At 40.4% G+C, this 21,660-nt stretch overlaps 1 protein-coding gene across 1 annotated transcript; it reads left to right on the top strand.

Annotated features, from left to right (window-relative positions):
• The first annotated feature begins 235 nt into the window (after window positions 1–235).
• On the top strand, window positions 236–15,849 carry LOC129169593 (mucin-4-like). Its single transcript, XM_054756158.1, has 4 exons — window positions 236–572; window positions 3,059–5,929; window positions 7,529–7,603; window positions 12,942–15,849. Exons 2-4 carry the CDS (start codon window positions 3,123–3,125, stop codon window positions 13,159–13,161), a joined length of 3,102 nt encoding a protein of 1,033 aa, XP_054612133.1. The 5' UTR covers window positions 236–572; window positions 3,059–3,122; the 3' UTR covers window positions 13,162–15,849.
• Window positions 15,850–21,660: the final 5,811 nt, after the last annotated feature.

Raw genomic sequence — 21,660 nt, 5'->3', positions numbered from 1 at the left:
ATGGCAACAGTTTGAGGCCGGACCAAAGTTTTCCACTTTACAATTTTGAAATGAGAATAACTTGGAAGTCAACCAGCGTCATGGAACAGTTCTCAACTTTAGGGTTAACGCATCCTTGCGCTGCCCATCTTTTCTGCATGGTAATTTAAACACGGTCCCTACCTCACTGATGCAAGTCACTTCCCTCCCCCTTCTCTCTCTCTCTCTCTCTCTCTCTCTGTTTCCATCTCCACCCAGCTGTAGATCAGATGATGGGAGGAGGGAGGATAGTGATGGAAATAGGAGCGAGGGAGCGGAAGACAGAGGGGAGGAAGCAAAGAAGCAAGTGCTGGGTTGCATTCAGTAGCATCTAAGGAGACCACGAGGCGAGCGTGGAGCAAGCATCAGAACCAAATGAGGGGAGATTCAATGCGGAAACAGCCTAGCCTGATCAATGTCAGGCATATTCACTCAGAGATGGACACTGTAAAGTTTCACTTCTATTAAAAACCCTCTGAGCGACTTGGGGACTCTGGAGGACACGGCAGAGCAGAGAGTGGAAACTTAGCTCTTCACATTCGGACGTCGCGCAGGTATGACACCAAAGCAGAATGATGAAATTGTCTCGCTTACATCCACAACGTGCGTTGGTTACTTCACGTGAGGGTTCATGTAGCAGCCACCCGAGTTAACAGAGCCTACAGGGGTGAATGACTACATGGTCTTTTTGCACTTTGGACGTGGCTGGGTGCCTGTCGTGGTGAGGATGAAGAGGAGGGTGAGGGTGAGAGGAGCCTTGTCAGAATGTGTTTGTGTAAAAGTTACGACACGCATACCAACTCTTTATTTTATTTAACTTTGACATCAAAGCTTTGCTTCCATACAAAAGCATTGTTGCCATGAGACACATATGTGTCATGAACCACAAACACTGCAGCTTCTGTGAAAGGGCGATACTTCCTATTCAGTTCTCACCCAACGTAGTGCCATCTATACTGATAGCGCCACTGATAGCAGCCAACCATGAAGGCGAGCCAGATCTCCATAAGGGCTACATGAGTGCCAGTGGTTTATTTTGCCAATAAATTATTCTGTTTAGTGTCAGACAAATGAGATGTGTGCATGAGTTTGAAATGCTAATATGACATTAGACTAGTTTCTACAGGAATAGTGATGCTTGTATGTATCATGCCCAAAACACACTCTAAAAATATAATTTAACAAGAAAACTGTCGTGAGGAGGACTCAAAGGCAGCCAGTTCTTAAGGTAAGGTATAATATGGGGGCAGGGGTCGGTACACAAGCTGTCAGTCCACAAAGGCAAAGGTATCCAAATACGGCAGGCAGAAGGAGAGGTCAAAAAACAAGCAAGGGTCCAAAACCAGGCAGAGCAAAAATGAGATATGCCAGGACCGTGACATGAGAGTACAACCAACTTGCAGCTGACAGGAGGAACCAGAGGGTACAAAGAGGGAGCAGGTAATCAGAGGCGATGAGGAACACCCGTGCAGAATCAGGCAGGGTGAGGGAGTCCCACGATGAGGGATGGGCAACAGGTGCGACGGCTGACAGGCGCGTCAAAAACTAAACAAAACAAAAGCAGTAAGTTTGCAAGAATGAAGTCAAAATATGAAAAGTAAAATGTTGTACTCTGATGGGAAAAAGTCAAAAGAATAAGGTCATAACATTATGAAGAAAAATAACGCCATTCTAGTAGCAGAGAGAAAAAAACGATCTTTATTTACTATTTATTACTATTATTTATTTATTGAAGTTGTAATATTATAAGAAACAAACAAAACAAAATGAAGTTGTAATCTTTGGAAAATTTGGTCGGGGATAAGTCAAGATATTATGGGAATAAAGCCATGAATTAAACAAAAACAACAACAACAGAAAAAATGGAAAAAATCTGCAGTAATTTTACACAAATAAAGTCAAAATATGAAGAGACAAATGTTGGGGAATAACTTGTAATATTATGGGGCTAAGGTCAAAATATTATGGGAATAAAGTGATAATATATATAAAAAAAACAACAGCAGAGATGAGGAAAAAACAGAATTTTAGGAGAATAAAGTCAAAATATTAAGAAAAAAATTTTGTAATCTAAAAGTTGTAATTTTACAAAGATGAAGTTGTAATATTATGAAGAAAAATAATGTCATTTAGGTTGAAAAAATGTAAATAGTGTATAAAAAAGAGGTTTTTTTTAAGTTATAATATAAGAAACAAACACAATAAAGTTGTTATAAGTTATAATATTATACAAATAAGGTCAAAATATTCTGGGAATAAAGTAATAAAATAAAGCAAAAACTTGCTTGAGTCGCTGTTACCAACATTGTGTGTGGAACACGCTGTAACGTTAGTCTGAGTTTGGTCAAAGTGCGTATTCTGGATTCTGCAAAATGCATTTGGTGCACAATGAGGTGCTGTAATTTGGGAATCACGGCAGGTGATACGTAAGTTCCATCGTCTTGTGTTATTTGTTTCATTGTCTTTGTCACAAAATGACGACACACAAATGGGCTGAAAATGACATCGGGTCATATTTTATCCACAACAGGCATTCCATCGTGTGGCACACGACACACACACACCGCAAGTAGTGCACTCGCAAGAACTCAGCAGGGTTCACTCACTCTGTTCATTCCGCAACGCGTCCAGCTGTTGAGACAGATGCACAGACTGATCCCTCATCCAGCCTGTTTGGTAGAGCGAGAGGAGGAAAACAAACATGCATGCGCGTGTCAATTAATCGAGGGCGGTAAAATGACTGAGTTCGTGTTTATTTACCGTGCGGTCAACTGATTTATCGATTATCGTGACAGGCCAACATCTGCTGCCTCGTTATTGCACACTCAAAACTTGCGTGGTCACAAAATACCCGCAAATACAACACGACACAAGTTGTTTCCGCTTTTCTTCACAGTTCAAACGTCTCTCTTCTAGCCCTGAATTCTCAAAAGTCTTGTTCATTTGTGCAATTCATCCCTAAAGTTCCTAACAGTGTCCTTTTTCTTTGTCACGTAACATGCCTCTCCTTGTAAGCTTCTATTTACCCTTGTACTTTCAGATGTATTAGACAGTTGGGAAATACTCCTTCGAATTGTGGAACGTTGGAACCAATTAGCCGGAGGATGGGGAGAAGAGCGGCTGACCTGACCACTCCAGTTCCCGTTCTGGGCGTCCCAGCCTTGGTTGGAGCTCGTGGCTGGAGGACGACAGAAGGCGACGCAACCGGAGGAGCACTGCTGCAGACGTGGGGTCTTCAGAGCTGCAGTGTCGGCGTTCAGACGTCCCCGGGGGTAAGCAGAGCCCCTACACAGCGGTGTGCGCAGCTCGCGGATAAACTCAGCACGAAGTCGATTCACAATGCCCACACGTCCAACAGCTACGTTACCAGGGAGTACAAAGAGATGCTACTGCTAACAAATGGTGACAAGGAAGAAGGAGCAAAAAGTGTGGACTCCAAGAGTAGAAAGGAACTTGTAGGGGAGGCCTTAGGGGATGTTGTGTGCAGTCAAGATCGCAGTTATTACGATTCCAGTATAATCAAGACCAACCCACCAACCAACGTGGGCCCAAAACTGAAACCTTCTGTGCGCTACACCAACGGTAGTGTGGTTGATTCAGAGGCAATGGGAGGAATTAGTGTTGAAAATGGTGACTCCGGCCCAACTGACGCAGACCAAACAAGAGTGCACACCCGTTATAGCAAGCAGTCCAGGAAGATGCTGCTGTTTTCTGCTCCGAGACGTCTCAGTGCATCCCAAAAAATATGCAACCATTGTGGGGGTAGACGGTCTCCAACAGCGGGAGCTGAGATTTCAGGGAAGAAAAGCGTTACTGCTCTTGCTTTCCAAGCGGAGAAACATCTTAAGTCAGCCCACGACTTGCATCTTCAGCCGTCCCGTAATGAGACAAACATCCAACCAAGCAACCATCAACTCCCTGAGAGCACCGCCAACAGAGACAAAGAGACAAGCTATCCACAAGTGTTACATCTTCAAGAAGAAGTACTGAGATGTAGAAAAACATGGCATCCTGCATGCCCGGTCCATTCAATGAATGCCTTGACCCAGCCACAAACCATCCACGCTAATGCAAACACCATCACTAAAGCCCCAATGGAAACAAAAAAAGATAGTTTGGAATCTTTAACAAGCACGCCTCTCAACAGGAAAACCCCCCAAAGAGGAAGTCTCCCTTCAACTCCTCTTATGGCCACTGCTACCAAATCCAACTACCCCCACACACAGACACCTTTTAAACACCACCATGAACGCAGTGTCTTGCAAAATGTGTGTGTATCTGTGCATGCTAGCCAAGAGAACACTCCTCATTTGTACACAACAGCCACGGGAAACACACACGGCATTGGATTCCCTAAAACCGCTCCAACGGTTCCTAGCGCACTCACGTCCGCGGAAAGAACACCTCATGAATCCACAGAAACGAAAGATTCACCTAACTATCCCACCAGACTACTAGAACTTCAGAAATCCAAAACACAATTCACACCTGCAGGTCTGTCACTTACCTTAGCCGAGTTAGCTCCCACGCTGGAAAATAGCCCCGGTCGAGGTAATGGTAGTTCCAGTGGAATAAATACAAATGGCAAACCTAATCCGAAACATTTCAATGCAAAAGTCCAGCCAGTCTGCTCAAATTCCGAATTAACGCTAAAAACGGCATCTCTAAGTGCACTATCTTGTGCAAGCCTGGATTCTGAATCTGGGATGTCAGCTCCCATCTCTACAACTACTAATTATGCTTTGCACAGAAACACAGCCCTGAGGAGCTCTTCAACTCTTCAACCTCCATCTACACGGAAAGAAAACCAAAGCAACTCCAGTGCATCATGTAATTCTTTACTTAAAACAAGCAACGTGTCACATCAACACATTGAATCACTTTGTCATAATAATACAAAGAAGCCTTGCTGCGCACAAACATCTGATACCACTAATGAACCCACTCTCTGTGTAGTTCCCAGTCGGAAAAACACGTCAAAGACAGCTCGGATTGCATTGTCCAGGCTGTCAAATGTGTCCAAACATTGCAGCAAAAGCAGTCATGTGTCAAATGCGATACAAAACCATCAGCCAAACAAACTAAACAGGGAATTGAATACGGATGCAAAGCTGCTGCATGATCTCATCACTGGAGTCGTTCCAAAGAATCATCCGAGCATAACACAGGTGACTAACCCTCAAATTACAATTTGCCCAATTAAATCCAACAGTTCTTGTCTGCAGGCTTGCATTAACGCAAAACAACAAAAGGGTGCACATGATGGAGGAGGCACGGTAACAGAGCACGAGGGACAGTGTGCCACATGCCCACCAGGAGTAACAGCCCAGCAGATGGATTCAAACACAAAAGAGTTAGCCTCGGGCATATCACCCATGCATGCAAGCAGTACGCCTCAATCCAATGCAGATAAACAGACGCAGCCAAATGATCCAAGAGCTTCTGTCACAGCAACAGGAAAATACGAGCCCATTATCTCAACTCAGGCAAACAAAAGTGCGCGTGATGTCTTCATGCACCAGTCTGAGTTCAACACATCATCAGTACAAGAACCTCACTCGGGCCCAAAGTTGTCTTTAATTGCAGCAGCACGACGCTGCGGCGAGGGGGAACTCACTTCCACGTCCCTTCAACGCCCCGGGTCCAGTGTGGCTGAGGCAATCGTCAGCCGGGATTCAAAACGCAGTCCTGCTGCTGCCACCAAGCTGGACCCAGAGGACCTCATCCTGGCTCATTCCCACCCGACTGAAGCAGCCCTGTTGCTGCCTCCGTCCCCACAGTGCTGTAAATCAGCATCCATACAGCAGAGGCTTCAAAGTGTGGAGGCCAGTCTGGCAGCCAACAAGGACAGGATCGCTACTCTGCTGAACATCATCCATGACCTGGAGGCCACTCACAGTCCTGCCACTGGGTAAGAGGAGGCGTGTGTGTGTGTGTGTGTGTGTGTGTGTGTGTGGATTTAACGTCATAGAAGTGAAATGTGGCGGTAAAGTGCACAGCACAGTGTGTATGTTTTCTTCGAACACAGGGTTGTCCAAACATTTTCCACCGAGGGCCACATGCTGAAAAATGAACAAAGATGTTGTGTGTAGAATTTTGAGGGAAAAAAATGAATTTAATGCATTTTGGAATAAGGCTGTGACACAAAAAAATGTGGAAAACGTGAAGCGCTGTGAATACTTTCCGCATCCACTGTGCTGAATGTGAAAAAGCCTATTTTTAGAATGAACTTCAGTCTTTGCCCTCTTTTCGTCATTTTTGCTGTTGCTTTTTTTCCCCTCAATTTTCCAAATATTTAACCTTTTTTCTTAAATTTTCTTTGTAAATGTTCTTTTCTTAATGTTATAACTTTATTCCCATAATATTTTGACTTTATTCCTATAATATTATAACTTTTTTCCACAGCCTAATTTTCCAAAAAATACGACTCTATTTTGTTTTATTTCTCTTATTAGAACTAAGAAATTACTGTTGATTTTTTTACTTTTGCTGTTGTTGGGTTTTTTAGGTCTTCTTGTTAGAATGTGCCACGGGCCAATAAAAACATGATTTCCATAACTATATAACTTTTTCCCCAACCTAATTTTCCAAAAATTACAACTTGATTTTGTTTTGTTTGTTTCTCATAACATTATGTCTTTTAAAAAAGAGCATTTTTTCCTTTAATATTTGAACTCTATGCTACTAAAATGACATTATTTTCCCTCATAATATTACCAGTTTTATTCTAGTAACTTTTTCTTTTTTCTTGTGACTTTTATTCTCTTAATATTTAGACTTTTGTATTGTCATTATTCTATTCTCATTAATCGATTCTCACTATTCTCATCAATTCCAGGCTGCTGGTGTTGTTTTTTAAATTTTCCAACTATTTCAACTTTCTTTTCGTAAACTTTCTTCTTGACTTTTCTTAAGACTTTCTTCCCTCAATATTTAGACTTCATTCTCGTAACATTACAACTTTATTTCTTGTTTTGTTTGTTTTTCATAATATTACGACTTAAGATTTTTTTTTTTTAAATATTTTGACTTCATACTTATAAAATTACTTCTGATTTGTTGATTTTTGCTGTTATATTTTATATTTATATAGTTTTCTGGTTAAATTCTATTTTTTGAATGGGTAGCGGGCCATTAAAAAACTTCCGGGCCGCACTTCGGACACCCCTGGTATTGTCGCTGGACTGCTAGTCTAATTAGGACCCAAATATAGTCTCGTGCAACTTCTGGGTGTGTAGAGTTTACCTCCAAAACTCCTCTGTGCCAGATAGCAGTGATTAAAACTGGCTTCTAGCATTGTGTCTCTGTCAATCATTCTCATCCAACGTGGAGTGCTAATTTGTTGTGACTGTCTGAGGTCATGTTTGAGAATAACCCTCTCCCGGTAGGAACTGTTTCATGTCGGGCAAAATGTGTGTCATACAATTAATTGGTGCCAAAAGCACTCGTTCATGTCACAGTGCTGAGAAAAAAGTTCTGCTAATTTATTCTACCTGTGTGTCTTTTATAGACGACGATCCTTCAAAACTGGACAGGATCTAAAAAACTGTTCAACTTGCCAAAAGACTGCCTGCATTGTCTACAGGTGAGTCATATGTTTTGGGTCAGGTTTTCTGCAGATCTAGCCAGATATATATATATATATATGTATATATATATATATACCTGTGTGTGTGTGTGTGTGTGTATGTATGTATGTATGTATGTATGTATGTATGTATGTATATATATACAGTATATATACATATACTTGTATATATATATATATATATATATATATATATATATATACATATACTTGTATATATATACATATATATACATATATATATGGCAGCGAGAGAGAGAGAGATGGGAATATTTTCCACAGTGACCAAACATCCACTTTTATGAGGACATAGGCTGTTTTCCAAGGACATGTCCTATTACAAGAGGACATTTAGTTTGCAAAGTGATGAAAACGTCCTGGTTGTCATTGAGCCATTAAATTGAGCAGCATTTGGGTGGCTTTTTGAATGAGTGTTTTGGGTTTTTCACTGGGTTTGGGTTTATTTTATGACATCATATTTGTCACCCATAAGGTTTGGGGTTTCTACAGATCCAGCAACATATACAGTACATAGCTTTCAGCACCGATTCCTGGTGGTGACCAAACGGCCTGTTTTACGAGGATATGCCCTGTTTTCCCAGGACATGTCCTGTTCTCATATCCTCTTTTTTTGGGGGGGGGTGATGAAAATGACCTGGTTTTCATTGGGCCATTAAATTGAGCAACATTACGACACTGCTGAAATCCCTGAGAGGCTTTTTGAATTTGTGTTGGCAAAATGCCACAAAAATCCTAAGAAAAAGCAAAACATAGTCACAGAGTTATGGGCGGCACACAAGGGAGGCGACATCGCCTTGACTCCATTCGTTTTTAATGGAACCTGCGCGACCTGCGTGTCACCGTCTAGACAAGCGACACGCAAAATTTGTGCGCGTGAAAGTTTGCGCTCGTGCGTGTCATGCGACGCGTGTCTTGCGACACGATCCTAGAAAGTTGAAAAATGTTCAACTTTTCATCGCTGTCACCCAGACGAGGACCAATCAGCGGGAGTTTTATTGATCGACCAATGAGCGGACGGGGTGCTAATCAGTACGCTATACTTGCCGTGTCAGATTTCCAGGACCTATTTGACATTTCTAAAAAAATAATATAGAGACATAAAGAAAAAGCAGCAGCTTGGGAACTCATTGGCGCCAGAGTAAACACAACCGGTAAGTTTACATAAATTTACACGGACATTTATGTAAATTTATCTTCAATCCTAGCAAGATCCGATACTAGCAAGAGTCCTCGATCAACACTGGCAACTTTTCCTCCTCTGAACGACTTTGTTACTCTAAAATTTCCTCCACATTTGACAGCCAATCAAACCGTGGGAGACTCGTACAATTCGCTCTGGATGTGAATGGGTCGCTCACCCGTTTAGTTGGTCACATGTGCATGGTTTCGTACGTGATGGCAATGAATTTCACCAATCGCGGTCGCCTCCCGTGTGTCCTGTGACTCCTATTAATCCTGTGACGTTTGCCGAGTTGAAGTCTCGTAATATTGGGGACGTCGTGCACAACGGCGGTTCAAATTCCCAAGTTCTTGCAGCTTTAGAGGGTACATTTTTCCCCAAAAAATATTGGTTACATTGAAAAACGTGAAGTTCCTGTGTCGTTCTGTTACTGGAATATGTGCTGCTTTTTGAACACGTCCTTTGGAATTTGTGTCTTTGGTTCCAGACAATTCCCCATCCACACAGAGCAGGCATACCGGTACTTTAAATTAGAGACGCTCCGATCGATCGGCCACAGATCAGTATCGGCATATATGAGTGGAAAAAGCACTATAGGCATATGCCGATCAATGCCTTTCGAAGCCGATCACAAAAACCAATCGCCTGTGGCTCGTACTATTGCAGCCTGCAGCCTGCAGAGAAGCTTGTGTGCGGTGTCGTGTCCTGCTCCTGCTCGTGTCCTGCTCAAACATGTACAAACATGTCTGCCATTTGTGACAGGGATGTAAAGTTTGCATCCTGCAAGACAAATCACGACAAATGTCCCGTTAAATATTTCTTTTAATTTGAAGAACGTACACTTGACGGTGTAAGGTGAGTTTTTGAGGCTCGCGTTGCAACATCAGCCAACGGCGGCTAACATAGTCAACACTTGCCCATACGAGGATGCACAGTCAGAAGGCTAAGCAAATAACCCAAAAATATTGATAAGGTGCACTGTATTTGGGCACACGCACCGAGCAGCCGTTGTGACGACGCGGTGTTCTCCGGCAAACCTTTTGCACTTTTCAAACTCCCCTGACACTATGAGTGGTTGGTAAAGTTTTGTGTGTGCTCTATACTTTTTTTCCGCTCTTCATCGCGCAGCATTTGGAACAAACGAGCTCAGGGGAAGTTATGACAGGCCGTTAACGTCACAGCCAGGAGAAAATTTGCTCACCCGCACAGAAAGGAAGTTCTGCTAATGTTGAAAATGAGCAAAATACTGCAAGTATGACATGTTATCATGAATGTAACTGTTACGACACTCTCACAGCATGGATACAAAAACAATAAAACCGAGTTGGAGGTTTTTGGAGGCAAAATAGGTGTGTCTCATAACGTGTATTAATTACCTGCCTCTTTTTTTTTTTTACCTGTTTTTATATCTTTAGAACATACAGAAAAGCAGAAAGACGTGTTGATGTCTCACATAAGGATTGTGGATGATGATGAAAATAAAAAAGTGCACTTTTCCTTTAAATGTATTGAAATAAGGCATCTTTGAGTAAACTTTGAGTGTCCTTTGTGTCCTGGTTTTCGGTCATGAAACTATGGTGACCCGACTGTCAAGCTTGAATCGAATATAAGGTTTACAGATGACTTTTCATAGTCAGACGTTTCACTTGAGCTTCCACCCTCAAGCTGAATCGTTGCGTCAGGTGGAGCCAATATAAAAATAAGTCCTAATCAACTGAACCAGCACTTCTGTTTGTGGAGGTTAAGAAAGGCCACAAAATCAAAAATTCTTCTGATCTTTTTGAAATGGGGGGAAAAAAATGGCTTGTGCACTACAAAGCCAGACCTGAGACAGCTTTATCTTGAGAGATATACGTATTTTCTAAATTGATTTATTCTCTGACGTGTGTTGGTGTCTTGTCCCTGACCGTGCTGAAAAGTGACGAGGCACACAAATCACACCCGATAATGACACATACGAACGGCTCGTCGGATTCGTCCTCACATGCAGTCGAGCTTCAAGCAAGAGCTGGATTGTGTGTGAATGTGGTGTTCGAGCATCCCTGACATGATCCATCACCTTTGCTTAAGTATGTTACATATTGTTTGGAAGTATGTTCTACATTGTTAAATTTTTGAAAGCAAACGGTAAATTCGCAAAAATGACATTTATAGTTCATGGCGCCACCCATGACGAGCTAGCTCTCGCTACTCAGTCTCATTTCCGGAAGTGATGCGATGGGAGTGCTATCACTCAGGTAAACACACATAGCAGTTTTGAGACTGAGGATGTTTACGGTGATTATAGCCGAGATTTGAGCGGTGGGTCAATGGTTTCCGAGGAGAAAAGAAGCGAGAAACATTTGGAGATGAAATTGAGAACTTGCAGAAGATGGACTTGAGCCTTAAGACATGGAGATGAAGATTGGTTGCCTTCAAAACACAGAATGGTAAGATACTCTGGAGTTGCTTCTCCTTCGATTACTGTTTAAAATCAGCCTCGTAATGAGCGTAAATTGGTCTTTATAGCCGGATTTATTTACATTTTGTCGCCATTGCCCCCCACAGTAAAAATACACATTGCTGTCAAAAGATGTTTACATAACTGATATAATGCTTTACAGCACGGGTGTCCAAAGTGCGGCCTGGGGGCCATTTGTGGCCCACGGCTGTGACTGTGCTGTGAGCACAGTCTAAAAATGGACTTTAACAAGGAAATTTAAGAAAAAAAAAACAAGAGCAGCAAAAATGGGGAAATCAATCAAAAGTCCAAATATTTAGAAAACAAACATAATTTCACAAGAATAAAGTAACAGTATGAGGAAAAATGTCATTTTAGTAGCGTCAAGTTGAAATATTCAAGAAAAACGTTTTTTTTTTAATTAAGTCAAAAACATTAAATAAAGTTGTAATTTTTGGAAACTTAGGTTCCTCGGAAATTTATAACATGGGGATAAAGTCCAAACATCAGAAGAAGAAAATTGAAATATTTTGAAAATGATCCAAAAAAAAATCAAGAGCAGAAATTTGACCAGAGTAAAGTCAAAATATTAAGAGAATAAAATAGTTTTCTAGTGAGAGAAAAGTTGCAATTTTATGAGGATAAACTTTGAAAATGAGGAAAAATATAATTTTAGGAACAATGTTGAAATAAAGAAATAATACATTCTTGTTAAAAGATATAAAGAGAAAATTTACAAGAGGAAAGCTGTAAAACAGCTGTAATTTTAGGGGAATAAAGTCAAAATATTAAGAAAAAATGTCATAATCAAATGATGAACAAAAGTTGCATTTTTTTTAAAATAAATTATTATGGAAAAAACTTCATTTTCAGTAGCATTTCACCTACATTACAAAGGTGAAATGCATTTTTTTCTTGAGCTACATAAAGCTTCTTAGCATATCTCTGTGTTGGTTAACAAAATATCAAAGTGTCCCTTGCATCCTTTCATTTTTAAGTATGTGGCCCTCGCTGGAAAACGTTTGGACACCCCTGCTTTACAGTCTTGCTGCTATCATGGAATAATGTTTAGAAGACATAATGTAAACAAGACATGACTTACTCTGTTCTCTGGCAACTTTGACGTCGTTCTACTTGTTGTTTTTTCCTGTTTACCACCGGAATAGCATCCTTTTTCAAAATGCGTACTTTCAAGCCAAATGCTTCTTGTAAAGGTGTTCCTTCATAGCAGTCACCAGTGAAATGATCACTGCAAAGAACAGAACTTTAGGTGGGCGTCCATCTGCCTCTTGTTCTCTGCACTTGCTTCATCCATTTTCATCTTAAATCTTCCTCTTTTGGAAAGAAAACAAACTTAAAGTATCACTTGGATACTATGAACATCCAGCAGCAACACACCATTTTGGCCTGACTACTGTTTTGACGAAAAATATATGAAACCAAGTCGATCATCCACCTCGAGAAGCGTTTCTTTACTCTGATTTACGTCACTTCCGCAAATGAGGCTGAACAGCGAGAGCTAGTTCGTCATGGGTGGCGTCATGGGAACTAGAAATGGAATTTTTGCGAATTGACCATTTGATTTCAAAAATCGAACAGTGTAGAACATAATTACAAACAATGTATAAGATATTTAAGCAAAGTTGATCACCCACGTCAGCGACCCGTTAATGCGTGTCTGTTTCTCCGTTCAGTGTGGAGTACGACTTCAGAAAGCAGGAAAGGTGCTTCTTGGAGGTTCTGAATCATCATTCAGCGAGAGGAAATAAGGCGGACCACATTCACCAATCCGGGTCGCTGAGCTTCAGTGTGCTCGGAAAAGCCATGAAGAATGTGAGGAAGTCCAAGAAGAAAAGCAAAAAGCTCTACAAGATTCTCCTGAAGTGGCTGCCCAGGAAACTCCTGCATGTTTAGATTTTTGTCATAGTACGGTGGAACCTCGGTTTTTGTCGAATCGGCGAAAAGCGAAACGTACGTAAACAGAGGCAATTTCGCAGTTGCAGGAAGTCAGCAACGCTAGGGTGCTTTGTTTGGGCACTCAGTTTCACGGAATGATACAGTGTAGGACAAACGCACTAGTTCGTTACGTGCAATATTGTACAAAAGCAAAAGCAAAAACCGAGGTTTGACTGTACTTGTAAGCTGTTTTAGTGACGGACAGAAGACTCATCCTCGACTACGTGGAGAGTGATTGCATCTTTTACCACGGTTTCGCTTTGGATTTTGTACATTTAAGTTGCTTCTGATCCTTAAGAGGTTTAATTGTTTTTATTCAAATAGGAAAATATTTTATTGTCAGCACATGTCTGCTATGTGTGCAGGGTGGCCGAAAAACAGATGAAACCACATAAAACAGTTGGAACGGCTTCCCGGTCTTTCAAAAATATATAAATTCATAAATCATGCTGTTTTGTGGTTGAATCCGGCCTATTATTGGTCAAAAATGGGCATATTTAAGCAAATTGTATATGTTGTTTTCCCCAAATGAAGCATTTTCAAGTATAAAAATGGCTAAATAAATATAAGGCATTCAGAAGACCAAAGACGTTGTGATGATGACGTTCGGTGAGACATATTGGGTAGGAGGAGTGTACTAGGGGGTGTTATTTCATGTCTAGAGGACTCTGATTTAGCAGGTTGTAAATAGGTTTTCTATGCTCTAACTGTGACATTATTTGATTTCTAAATAGGGAATTCTACTTTGAGGACATTCACTTATCACGGTCGGGTCTGGAACCTAATAAACTGCGATAAACGAGGGATTACTGTAGTGCATAACTTTTAATAAGCTCCTCAAGAGTATCCGTGTTACATTTGTCTTCATTATTTGTCTTCATCGTTAACTTTAAAGGAAGCAGCCGCAGTAAAATGGTAATACAGTCGTCCCTCGTTGAACGCGACTAATTGGTGCCAGAATTTCCACGATCTAGGATTCAGTGTTAATAAATTGGATATTTTTCTTGTTAGAGCATAGAAAGCCTGTTTATGACTTTCTAAATAAGGTTTTGTAACGTTATTAGAGCCCTGTAAACATGAAATAACAACCCTATAGTCAACTTAACACTTTTCCTTCTTTATTGCGCAACTCTTATGCTGCATACCTCGAGCAAGCCAGTGCACTAACAAGCAGGCAAGCTAGTGAGCTAACCAGTTAGCCTCACATATATTTATTCTAAACTTAAGAAGGCAAAAATGTACCACTTCCACATGTAATGGGAGGAGAACTTTTTTCCCACTCTATCATGTGGGACATGCCATGGCTGACTTCATGTGTTCATGCAGTGTAAAGGTAATGTCATGTCAGCTAATGTCTCAATGTTTTGTGGCATTACTGCCACCTAGTGATGAGAAAACTACATATCATTTGTATTTCAGTATGTTTTGACTAATAATAGACCATAGTCTACCACCAAACAGCCATCATTTATTCATTCATTCATTCATTCACCGCCGTATTGCGAGGGACAACTGTATAACTTCATTTCACACTTCACCTCACACTTGAAGGTCAGCCCGTCACTAAGTCGTTATTAAGAAGAGTCCAATGATTGGTGACAGCGACGCTTTCCACAAACATGGCCGACACGCCTTGCTAAAAACGCTCTACATGTATATCGCTATCAAAACAATATCAATATTTTGCGCTAATATTCATAAGACGCTAATGTCCGTCCACGGAGCTCTCAAAGAGTTTTCCCATGAAAACAATGCAGTACATTTTGGATGAACTCCTACTAAATGCCTTTGAGAAAATGGAATGAGAACACATTTTATTTCCAGGATAAAGTATAGAGCTTCTCTTCTTGTGTGACATTTGAAGTCAACACAAACCATTTGTGACACTAAAAATGTCGACAGTATGTTTGATTCTCGTTGTATTCCTCTGTCTACTGGGGTGATGACCGAAGATTCAACACCTTTTAGACAGACAAACTCATTTTGGTGCGTCAACGTTGCTCAGCAAATATACGGTGAGCAGCAGTTAAGGTAAAAGCAAAGGTACTGGAACACATGACTGACAGGTGTGTTTTGCTGCCCAGGTGTGTCCTCTTTTGCTTTTTCAGTCATTAAATAGCACTGAATGTCTGCACGCAGTTTCAGATTGGGTGAACCTGAACCAATCTTGCAGGCATTAAAAATAAACGGCATGGTTTTTCTTGTTGTCTTATCTTCTCACCTTCAGTCTACATTTTTTATTACATGCATTGTCAACGTTACTTTGGATTCATTTCCTATACCAATCCATTGGCCATTATCAGCTCAGGAGCTTCATTTTTCATTGAAATATATATATATATATATATAAAATAAAGTGTTATTATGGCAGTGTTCACCCAAAGAAAAATGATGCTAGCCTTGGTGGGCCAAACAAGTACAAAGCTGAAATTCTCTAAACTCTTGTGGCATTATTAATTCAAGGATATTCATTTATCTTCTTCTGGGGAAAAAAAGATGATAGATTATTTACACTACCTACTTTACAAACTTTCCTTTAGAAAAGTCTGCTGATTTTCATTTTTCTCTTCTTTTTGGGGCATTTCTGCAGTGCACCGGTGCCAATAAATCACAGTAATGATTCATGTGTGTTCTTAATCCAATAAAACATACACTAATCATGCAGCTTGACATATATACGAAAAAATGAATGGTGCACAGAGGAAGTTGATTTATTTAAGATGCCACACTGCCTGATCATTGATTTGCCTGTAACACTAGTCTCATTAATGGTGGCAGAACATTTCACACTTCAAACACACCACGTAATTTAAGGTGAATTCACGTTTTGATTGCATTTTCTGGGATTTCCGAGCATACCAAATGCAGCAAATTACTTCCGTATTAACAGCTGAAATGAGTGCTAAGAGTATCCACTGTCTCTTTGCCGTTCTGTTTATTTCGACCGCACATTCGCGATTAATAAAGACGTTGTAATGTTCGGAGTGTCCCTGAATGCACCTGTGAAGAGAACGAGGGTGAGAATGACAAAGCGTCGTTCCGAGGACAGAGACAGAGACGTGTTTTTGAGTAGATACCCTCATGGTGTTGGAATTGCACTGCTGTTGGTGCGTTCAGGTGAGAATGAAGTTATAAAAAAGTGTCAGACTCTGGTGAGCTCCACTGTGTGCCTCCCCTTTCCGTCATGACAGAAAGGTGCGGCTTTCCATGATGCTCGTGCATCAATTACGTAAACCACGCCAACGTAATTACAGTGGAACCTTGGTTAGCGTCATGAATTTGTTCCATAAGCTAACTGAATAATAATAATTTATTTAATGTGTTTTATGTCAACAGCTTTGCTGACTTCCGGTTCCGGTTGCCATTTCGCTAGCTAGTGATACTGCATGTGATACCACTGATTTCATTTCCGATCCGATTCTGAGTAAAATTCAGGCTGACATCGGCGATATTGATACTACAAATTCACTGATTGTTTCTGGTAAAAGAATACAAGACATTTAATTAATTTATTTATTCATATTAATGTATGGAATTATTGATTTTAATTTATTTATAAATTATTAATGTAAAGAAATAAATGAAGTAATTTATTAATTTATTTTAAACCATGAAGTATATTGAAGTAGCGGTGTGATTTGCAATATAGCCAAGCTAATATGCAACAACATAGAAAACAGAGGACAGAATGATATAAAATGTGTGAAAATTGTATTTTAAACAACAAATAAAGCAAAATAAGTAAAATAATAAAACCAGTAAAATACATTTTTAAGAGCTACTATAAGAATGAAAATTGTATCCACAATTCACACATGGCTCCGTTTACGATCGGTTATGCTGAGACAAACATTACCTTAAATGACCACAGTATCAAAAGTATCGATATTTGGATTCGAGAATCAATTTTACAGCATGACGAGCTGGTATCGTAAGTATCGATATTTTAGTACCAATCTGCACATCACTATGGTAAGCACTTAAGAAGCTTCGGGCATTTTGTGATAATGAAATCATTTAGTTACCGCCGTTCCAAACGTGACAACCCAAAAATGCAATAGTTGCGTCAGAGTTGAAAATATTTGTCATCATGTTTTCAGTTTGCGTGTCAGCATTTGTTTGCTGAGGCTTATATAAACTTTAATTAATTAAAACACAGCCGCACATACCAAAAATAAGCTGTGGGAAGTCCACCCTATTTCACCTCCACAGTATTTATGGCAACACTGCTGCTGGTTTGATTCGCAGACACGACTAATGAGTCATTTTGACGTAGAGACTCACTGGCAGTGTTCCCTGAGGACGGCGAGAGAAGGAGGAGGGCAAAGAAGGGCAGTCGGGGTTTGCTGTCACTCCTCCTCTCAGGGTCAAGTGTCCTCCAGAGGGGCTTTGGAGGCGCAGTAATCCACCGAGATGTGAGAGATCGGCTTCCCTGCGATGAAAATGTGACATGACAGGCAACAATGGAGGAGACACGATGGTGGAATTCTAAGACGGAGCAAGTGCTTGCCTTGCAGGGCTTTAAATATTAGACTTTAAACTTTCTGTGTTTTGTTTCATAAATGCAGAATGTGTAGTTTGTTCAAACCCTGGTTACCTCGGGGGTGCAAGACCACGCTTCTTCTCCCGCCTCACTGCTCCATTTAAAGGCTTCATCTCACCCGTTGAAGATGAAACTTTTTAAGTCACCTGCTGTGTAGAGGCGACCCCGCTACAGCCGCTGTAGTTTATAGCTGCTTCCCCTCTTATGGAATGTTGCTCTTGGTAAGGACCTGGGATAATGAACTCGTTTATTAGCGATCGGAAGGACCTGTTGGGTTTTTACTTGTAAGAACTTGCCCCCTTTCAACTGATAAATAAGAAAAGCAAAACATTGGAAACACCGCTCAGCATGATGCAGCGCAGTTCCACACCATGTCGAATATTTTGTTGGAGTTTTACGGTATCATCACTTTTCTTACTTTTCGTATGTCCAAATGCTTCACCTTCTTTATCAAAATGCTGGCAACTTTCTTTGGCTCTGTTTGGGTTATTTTGCAGCCGTGATCAAAAGAAAAGCAGAGACTTGAAGTAAGAAACGGATAGGATTCAATAAATAAGCGCATTATGAGCATATTTTATATTTAATTTCAATGTAAGCATTGTTTCTATGCCTGCATTTATTATGTTCCTCCTCATTTTATTAAGAAGATAATATAAAATAATAAATTCCAATAAATAAACATAGAAATAAATGTCTTTAAAATGCAGTTTTAATATTTAATTTGAATGTATGCATTATTTATATGCATGCATTCACCATGTTCCTCCTCGCTTTCTTAATAAAATCAGATTAAAGAATAAATTACTCTCCATACATAAATAATAACAAATAAATACATTTTAAATGTACTTTTGATATTTAACTTTAATGTTTGCATTACTTATATGCACACATTTATCATGTTTCTTTTAATTTTCTTCTAAAATAAAAAATATAAAATAAAATAAATCATTCCCCTCAGAAATATATAATAACTGCGAGTGGCTGGCGACCAGTCCAGGGTGTACCCCGCCTCTCGGCCAAAGTCAGCTGGGATAGGCTCCAGCATACCCCCGTGACCTTAATTAGGATAAACGGCATAGAAAATGGATGTATGGATAAATTTATAGTAAATAAATAAATGAATTCCTCTCAAATGCACTTTGGACATGTAATTATGTGTATTGAGGTGATTAAAAAAATAAATCATTTGCTTGGTTTGACTTAAATAAAAGTGTCTTGTGACTTGATATCCCGGAAGAATAACAAAGAGGTGCTTGTGAAATACAACATGTGAAAATCTACGTCTGCTTTTACGGAACGAGAGCGACTCTTCACTGATCTGCTATTGCATTTCTTCCACTGCTGAAGCTGCAGAGTGACGGTAAAAGAGAGCTTAGATGCTGAAGTGCATCCAAAACACAAAGCAGACCAGGCCATTAGTCTCCAAAGCCTGTGAATTATCTTGTCATTCAAAAAAACATCACCTTGGGCTCGCTCGCTCGCGTCTCGTCTGAATAGCGGCATGAAAGAGGATGATTGGCAGTTGGCTTCAAATCCGCCATATAGTCTGCAACCACGACAGTTCTAATGAAGATAAGCAGCTTTAATTAACCAGGATTTCAAAAGTCCTCTGTGTCGTATGGAATGTATTATAATAAAGCGTTCATGATAGATGGGCGGCCTCTGAATAATTGCAACTAATTCTAATATCTTGCCAACCCACATTGCACTTCAGGAGGATTTATTGCAAGACAGTAACCACTCATGTCCAGCAGGTGGAACAATGGAGTCTTTTTAAACATCTGCAGCTATCTAGCACATAGACAAAATTTGCAAGAATGTACAGTGCATGTTGGATGTTCAGGAGGTTCTATGCAAAAAAAGAAATGGTAGTGAGGCAAAAAAAAAATTGAGTAAGGAAGTTATTGCAAAGAAGCATTACAGTAAAATAGGCTGTTCATCAGCTCATCAAAACTTTAAGACCGTAGCCTTTAAAAGGCAAAGTCTTGGCCAAAATGTGTATTGAAGGTGATTTCGTGTCAGGTATTCACACTATCATGATCTTGATGGCAGAAGCAAAAAAGCTTTGTCTCTTTGAAGGCTTTGGGATTGTTGGGCTGCACAAGCAAAGCCTCTCGTAGCGCGCCCTCGCTGCTGAGGTTGGATGCAGTAAGACAGTCATTTGAAACTTCTTCAAACATCCTGAGGCTCATGGAACAAAGAAGTCATGTGGTAGACCCAAAAAAATGTCACTGACCCTGAGCCGGAGGATCTGATTGGCTGCCCGTCAAGACACGGGACCATCCTCGGCCCAAATGAATGAAGGTTGTTACTGGTGCGAGTGCCATCAGACACCTTTTGCCAGAGAAGGGTTTTAAGAAAAAAAAAACGTCTGCAAAGGCCTCGTTGTCTTCAACGCCACAACATTTTGGAATTTGCAGGAGAGCACCAAACATGGGACATTGAAAGGTGAAAGAAAGTTTTTTTCCCTGATGAGAAAAAATGGAACCTTGACACTCCTGATGGCTTCCAACGAGGACAAGGAGATCCCACTTGAGATGTTTTCCATCATCATGATCCTTCAATGGAACAATAGAGCTTCAGCTTGTGCAGGGGCGTCTAACGGCTGCCGGCGATGTGGAGATGTTTCAGGGGGCATCCCTCATGACTGAAGGCCCTCGTCTGTGTGGTGATGACTGGCTTTTTCAACACGACAACACTGCACTTCACAAAGGACTTCTTCCAAAGGAATAATCTCACTCTTTTGGAGCATCCTGCGTGTTCCCCTCATCTAAATCCAACTGAAAACATTTGGGGATGGATGGCAAGGAAAGTTTACAAAAATGGACATCAATTCCAGACAGTGGATGCCCTCCGTGAAGCCATCTTCACCACTTGGAGCAACATTCCCAGTAGCCTCCTGGAAACACTGGCATCACGCGTGCCCAAAGCAGTCTTTACTGGCTCCTTTTTTGAACATTTTATTCCTACTTTAGGGGGATTTGGGGTCTTTTTGAGGTATGGTCTTCTTTATGAAGACGAAAGATGAAAAGCGTATTTCACTTGAATGCTTGTATGCAATAAATTGGTCAGTTTCTTCATTTTCAACCTCCTTAAGATCCAACAATGCAAAATGTAAATTCTTGCAATTTTTCAACTGGCCTTAACATTTTGATCAGGAGTGTGTCAACAGCAGACAATCCCTGAAACAAAAGTAAGTGCGTGTCCTCTTTTTTGTTTTTTGGTTTTTTTTTTTGCTCTGATTCTCAGGGCTTCTCCTTCTCCCGAAATATTCACTTTTTATGGCTCCCACGTTGGACTGAGGGTCAACATCCACAAAATGCTTCCTCTGCGTATTCTTCATCTCGCTTGTTTGTGTTCTTTTATAAACACTCTTCAATCATCGATTTGATTTTGTAGTTTAGTGAATTTATAACTTGGGATTAATGTGTACAAAGTTGTGGGTTTATTTGCCACATGCCCAAACGTGGATTGGGGGGATTTCATCCCACATGAATAAAAACTGGCAGGTTAGTCATCCAATAGTTTGGTTTATAAATGATCCATTTAGCCTAGACTTTGCTTTTTTTATTCACAACATGTTTCATAGTGGTGCTTTTCTAATTTAATGATGTAAAACATGAATAAGTCAATCATGGCAAGATTTTCAAAAACAAAATTAGACAGTCCAAATGTTTTTTTAATGGCTCACAAACCTTACTTATCATAAACAAATACAATAACGAACAAAAAGCCGCTGTTAAGGAGAAGGTGCGTTGATGATTTGATGCATTAAATATCAATAAAATGATGCAAAGCTGTAAAATTCAGGCACATGCTTTGAAGCTGGGAAATGAGTAACCGATTAAGCGCCAACCTTGAAAGAGTGCACAGCAGGTGGCTTGGCTGCCTCGCACGGTCAGTAAGTCTGC

The sequence above is a fragment of the Dunckerocampus dactyliophorus genome, chromosome 16, assembly GCF_027744805.1.
Source record: "Dunckerocampus dactyliophorus isolate RoL2022-P2 chromosome 16, RoL_Ddac_1.1, whole genome shotgun sequence".
NCBI classification, from domain to species: Eukaryota; Metazoa; Chordata; class Actinopteri; order Syngnathiformes; family Syngnathidae; genus Dunckerocampus; species Dunckerocampus dactyliophorus.
The sequence above is the reverse complement of the archived record's forward strand: the minus strand, read 5'-3'. Positions and strand labels throughout refer to the sequence as shown.

Excerpts from the sequence above, each read along its gene's own strand:
- LOC129169593 (XM_054756158.1), top strand. The coding sequence starts at position 3,123 with ATGGGGAGAAGAGCGGCTGACCTGACCACTCCAGTTCCCGTTCTGGGC. Across the intron at positions 5,930-7,528 it reads ACTCACAGTCCTGCCACTGG|ACGACGATCCTTCAAAACTG; the intron begins GTAAGAGGAGGC and ends TGTCTTTTATAG. Across the intron at positions 7,604-12,941 it reads ACTGCCTGCATTGTCTACAG|TGTGGAGTACGACTTCAGAA; the intron begins GTGAGTCATATG and ends TTCTCCGTTCAG.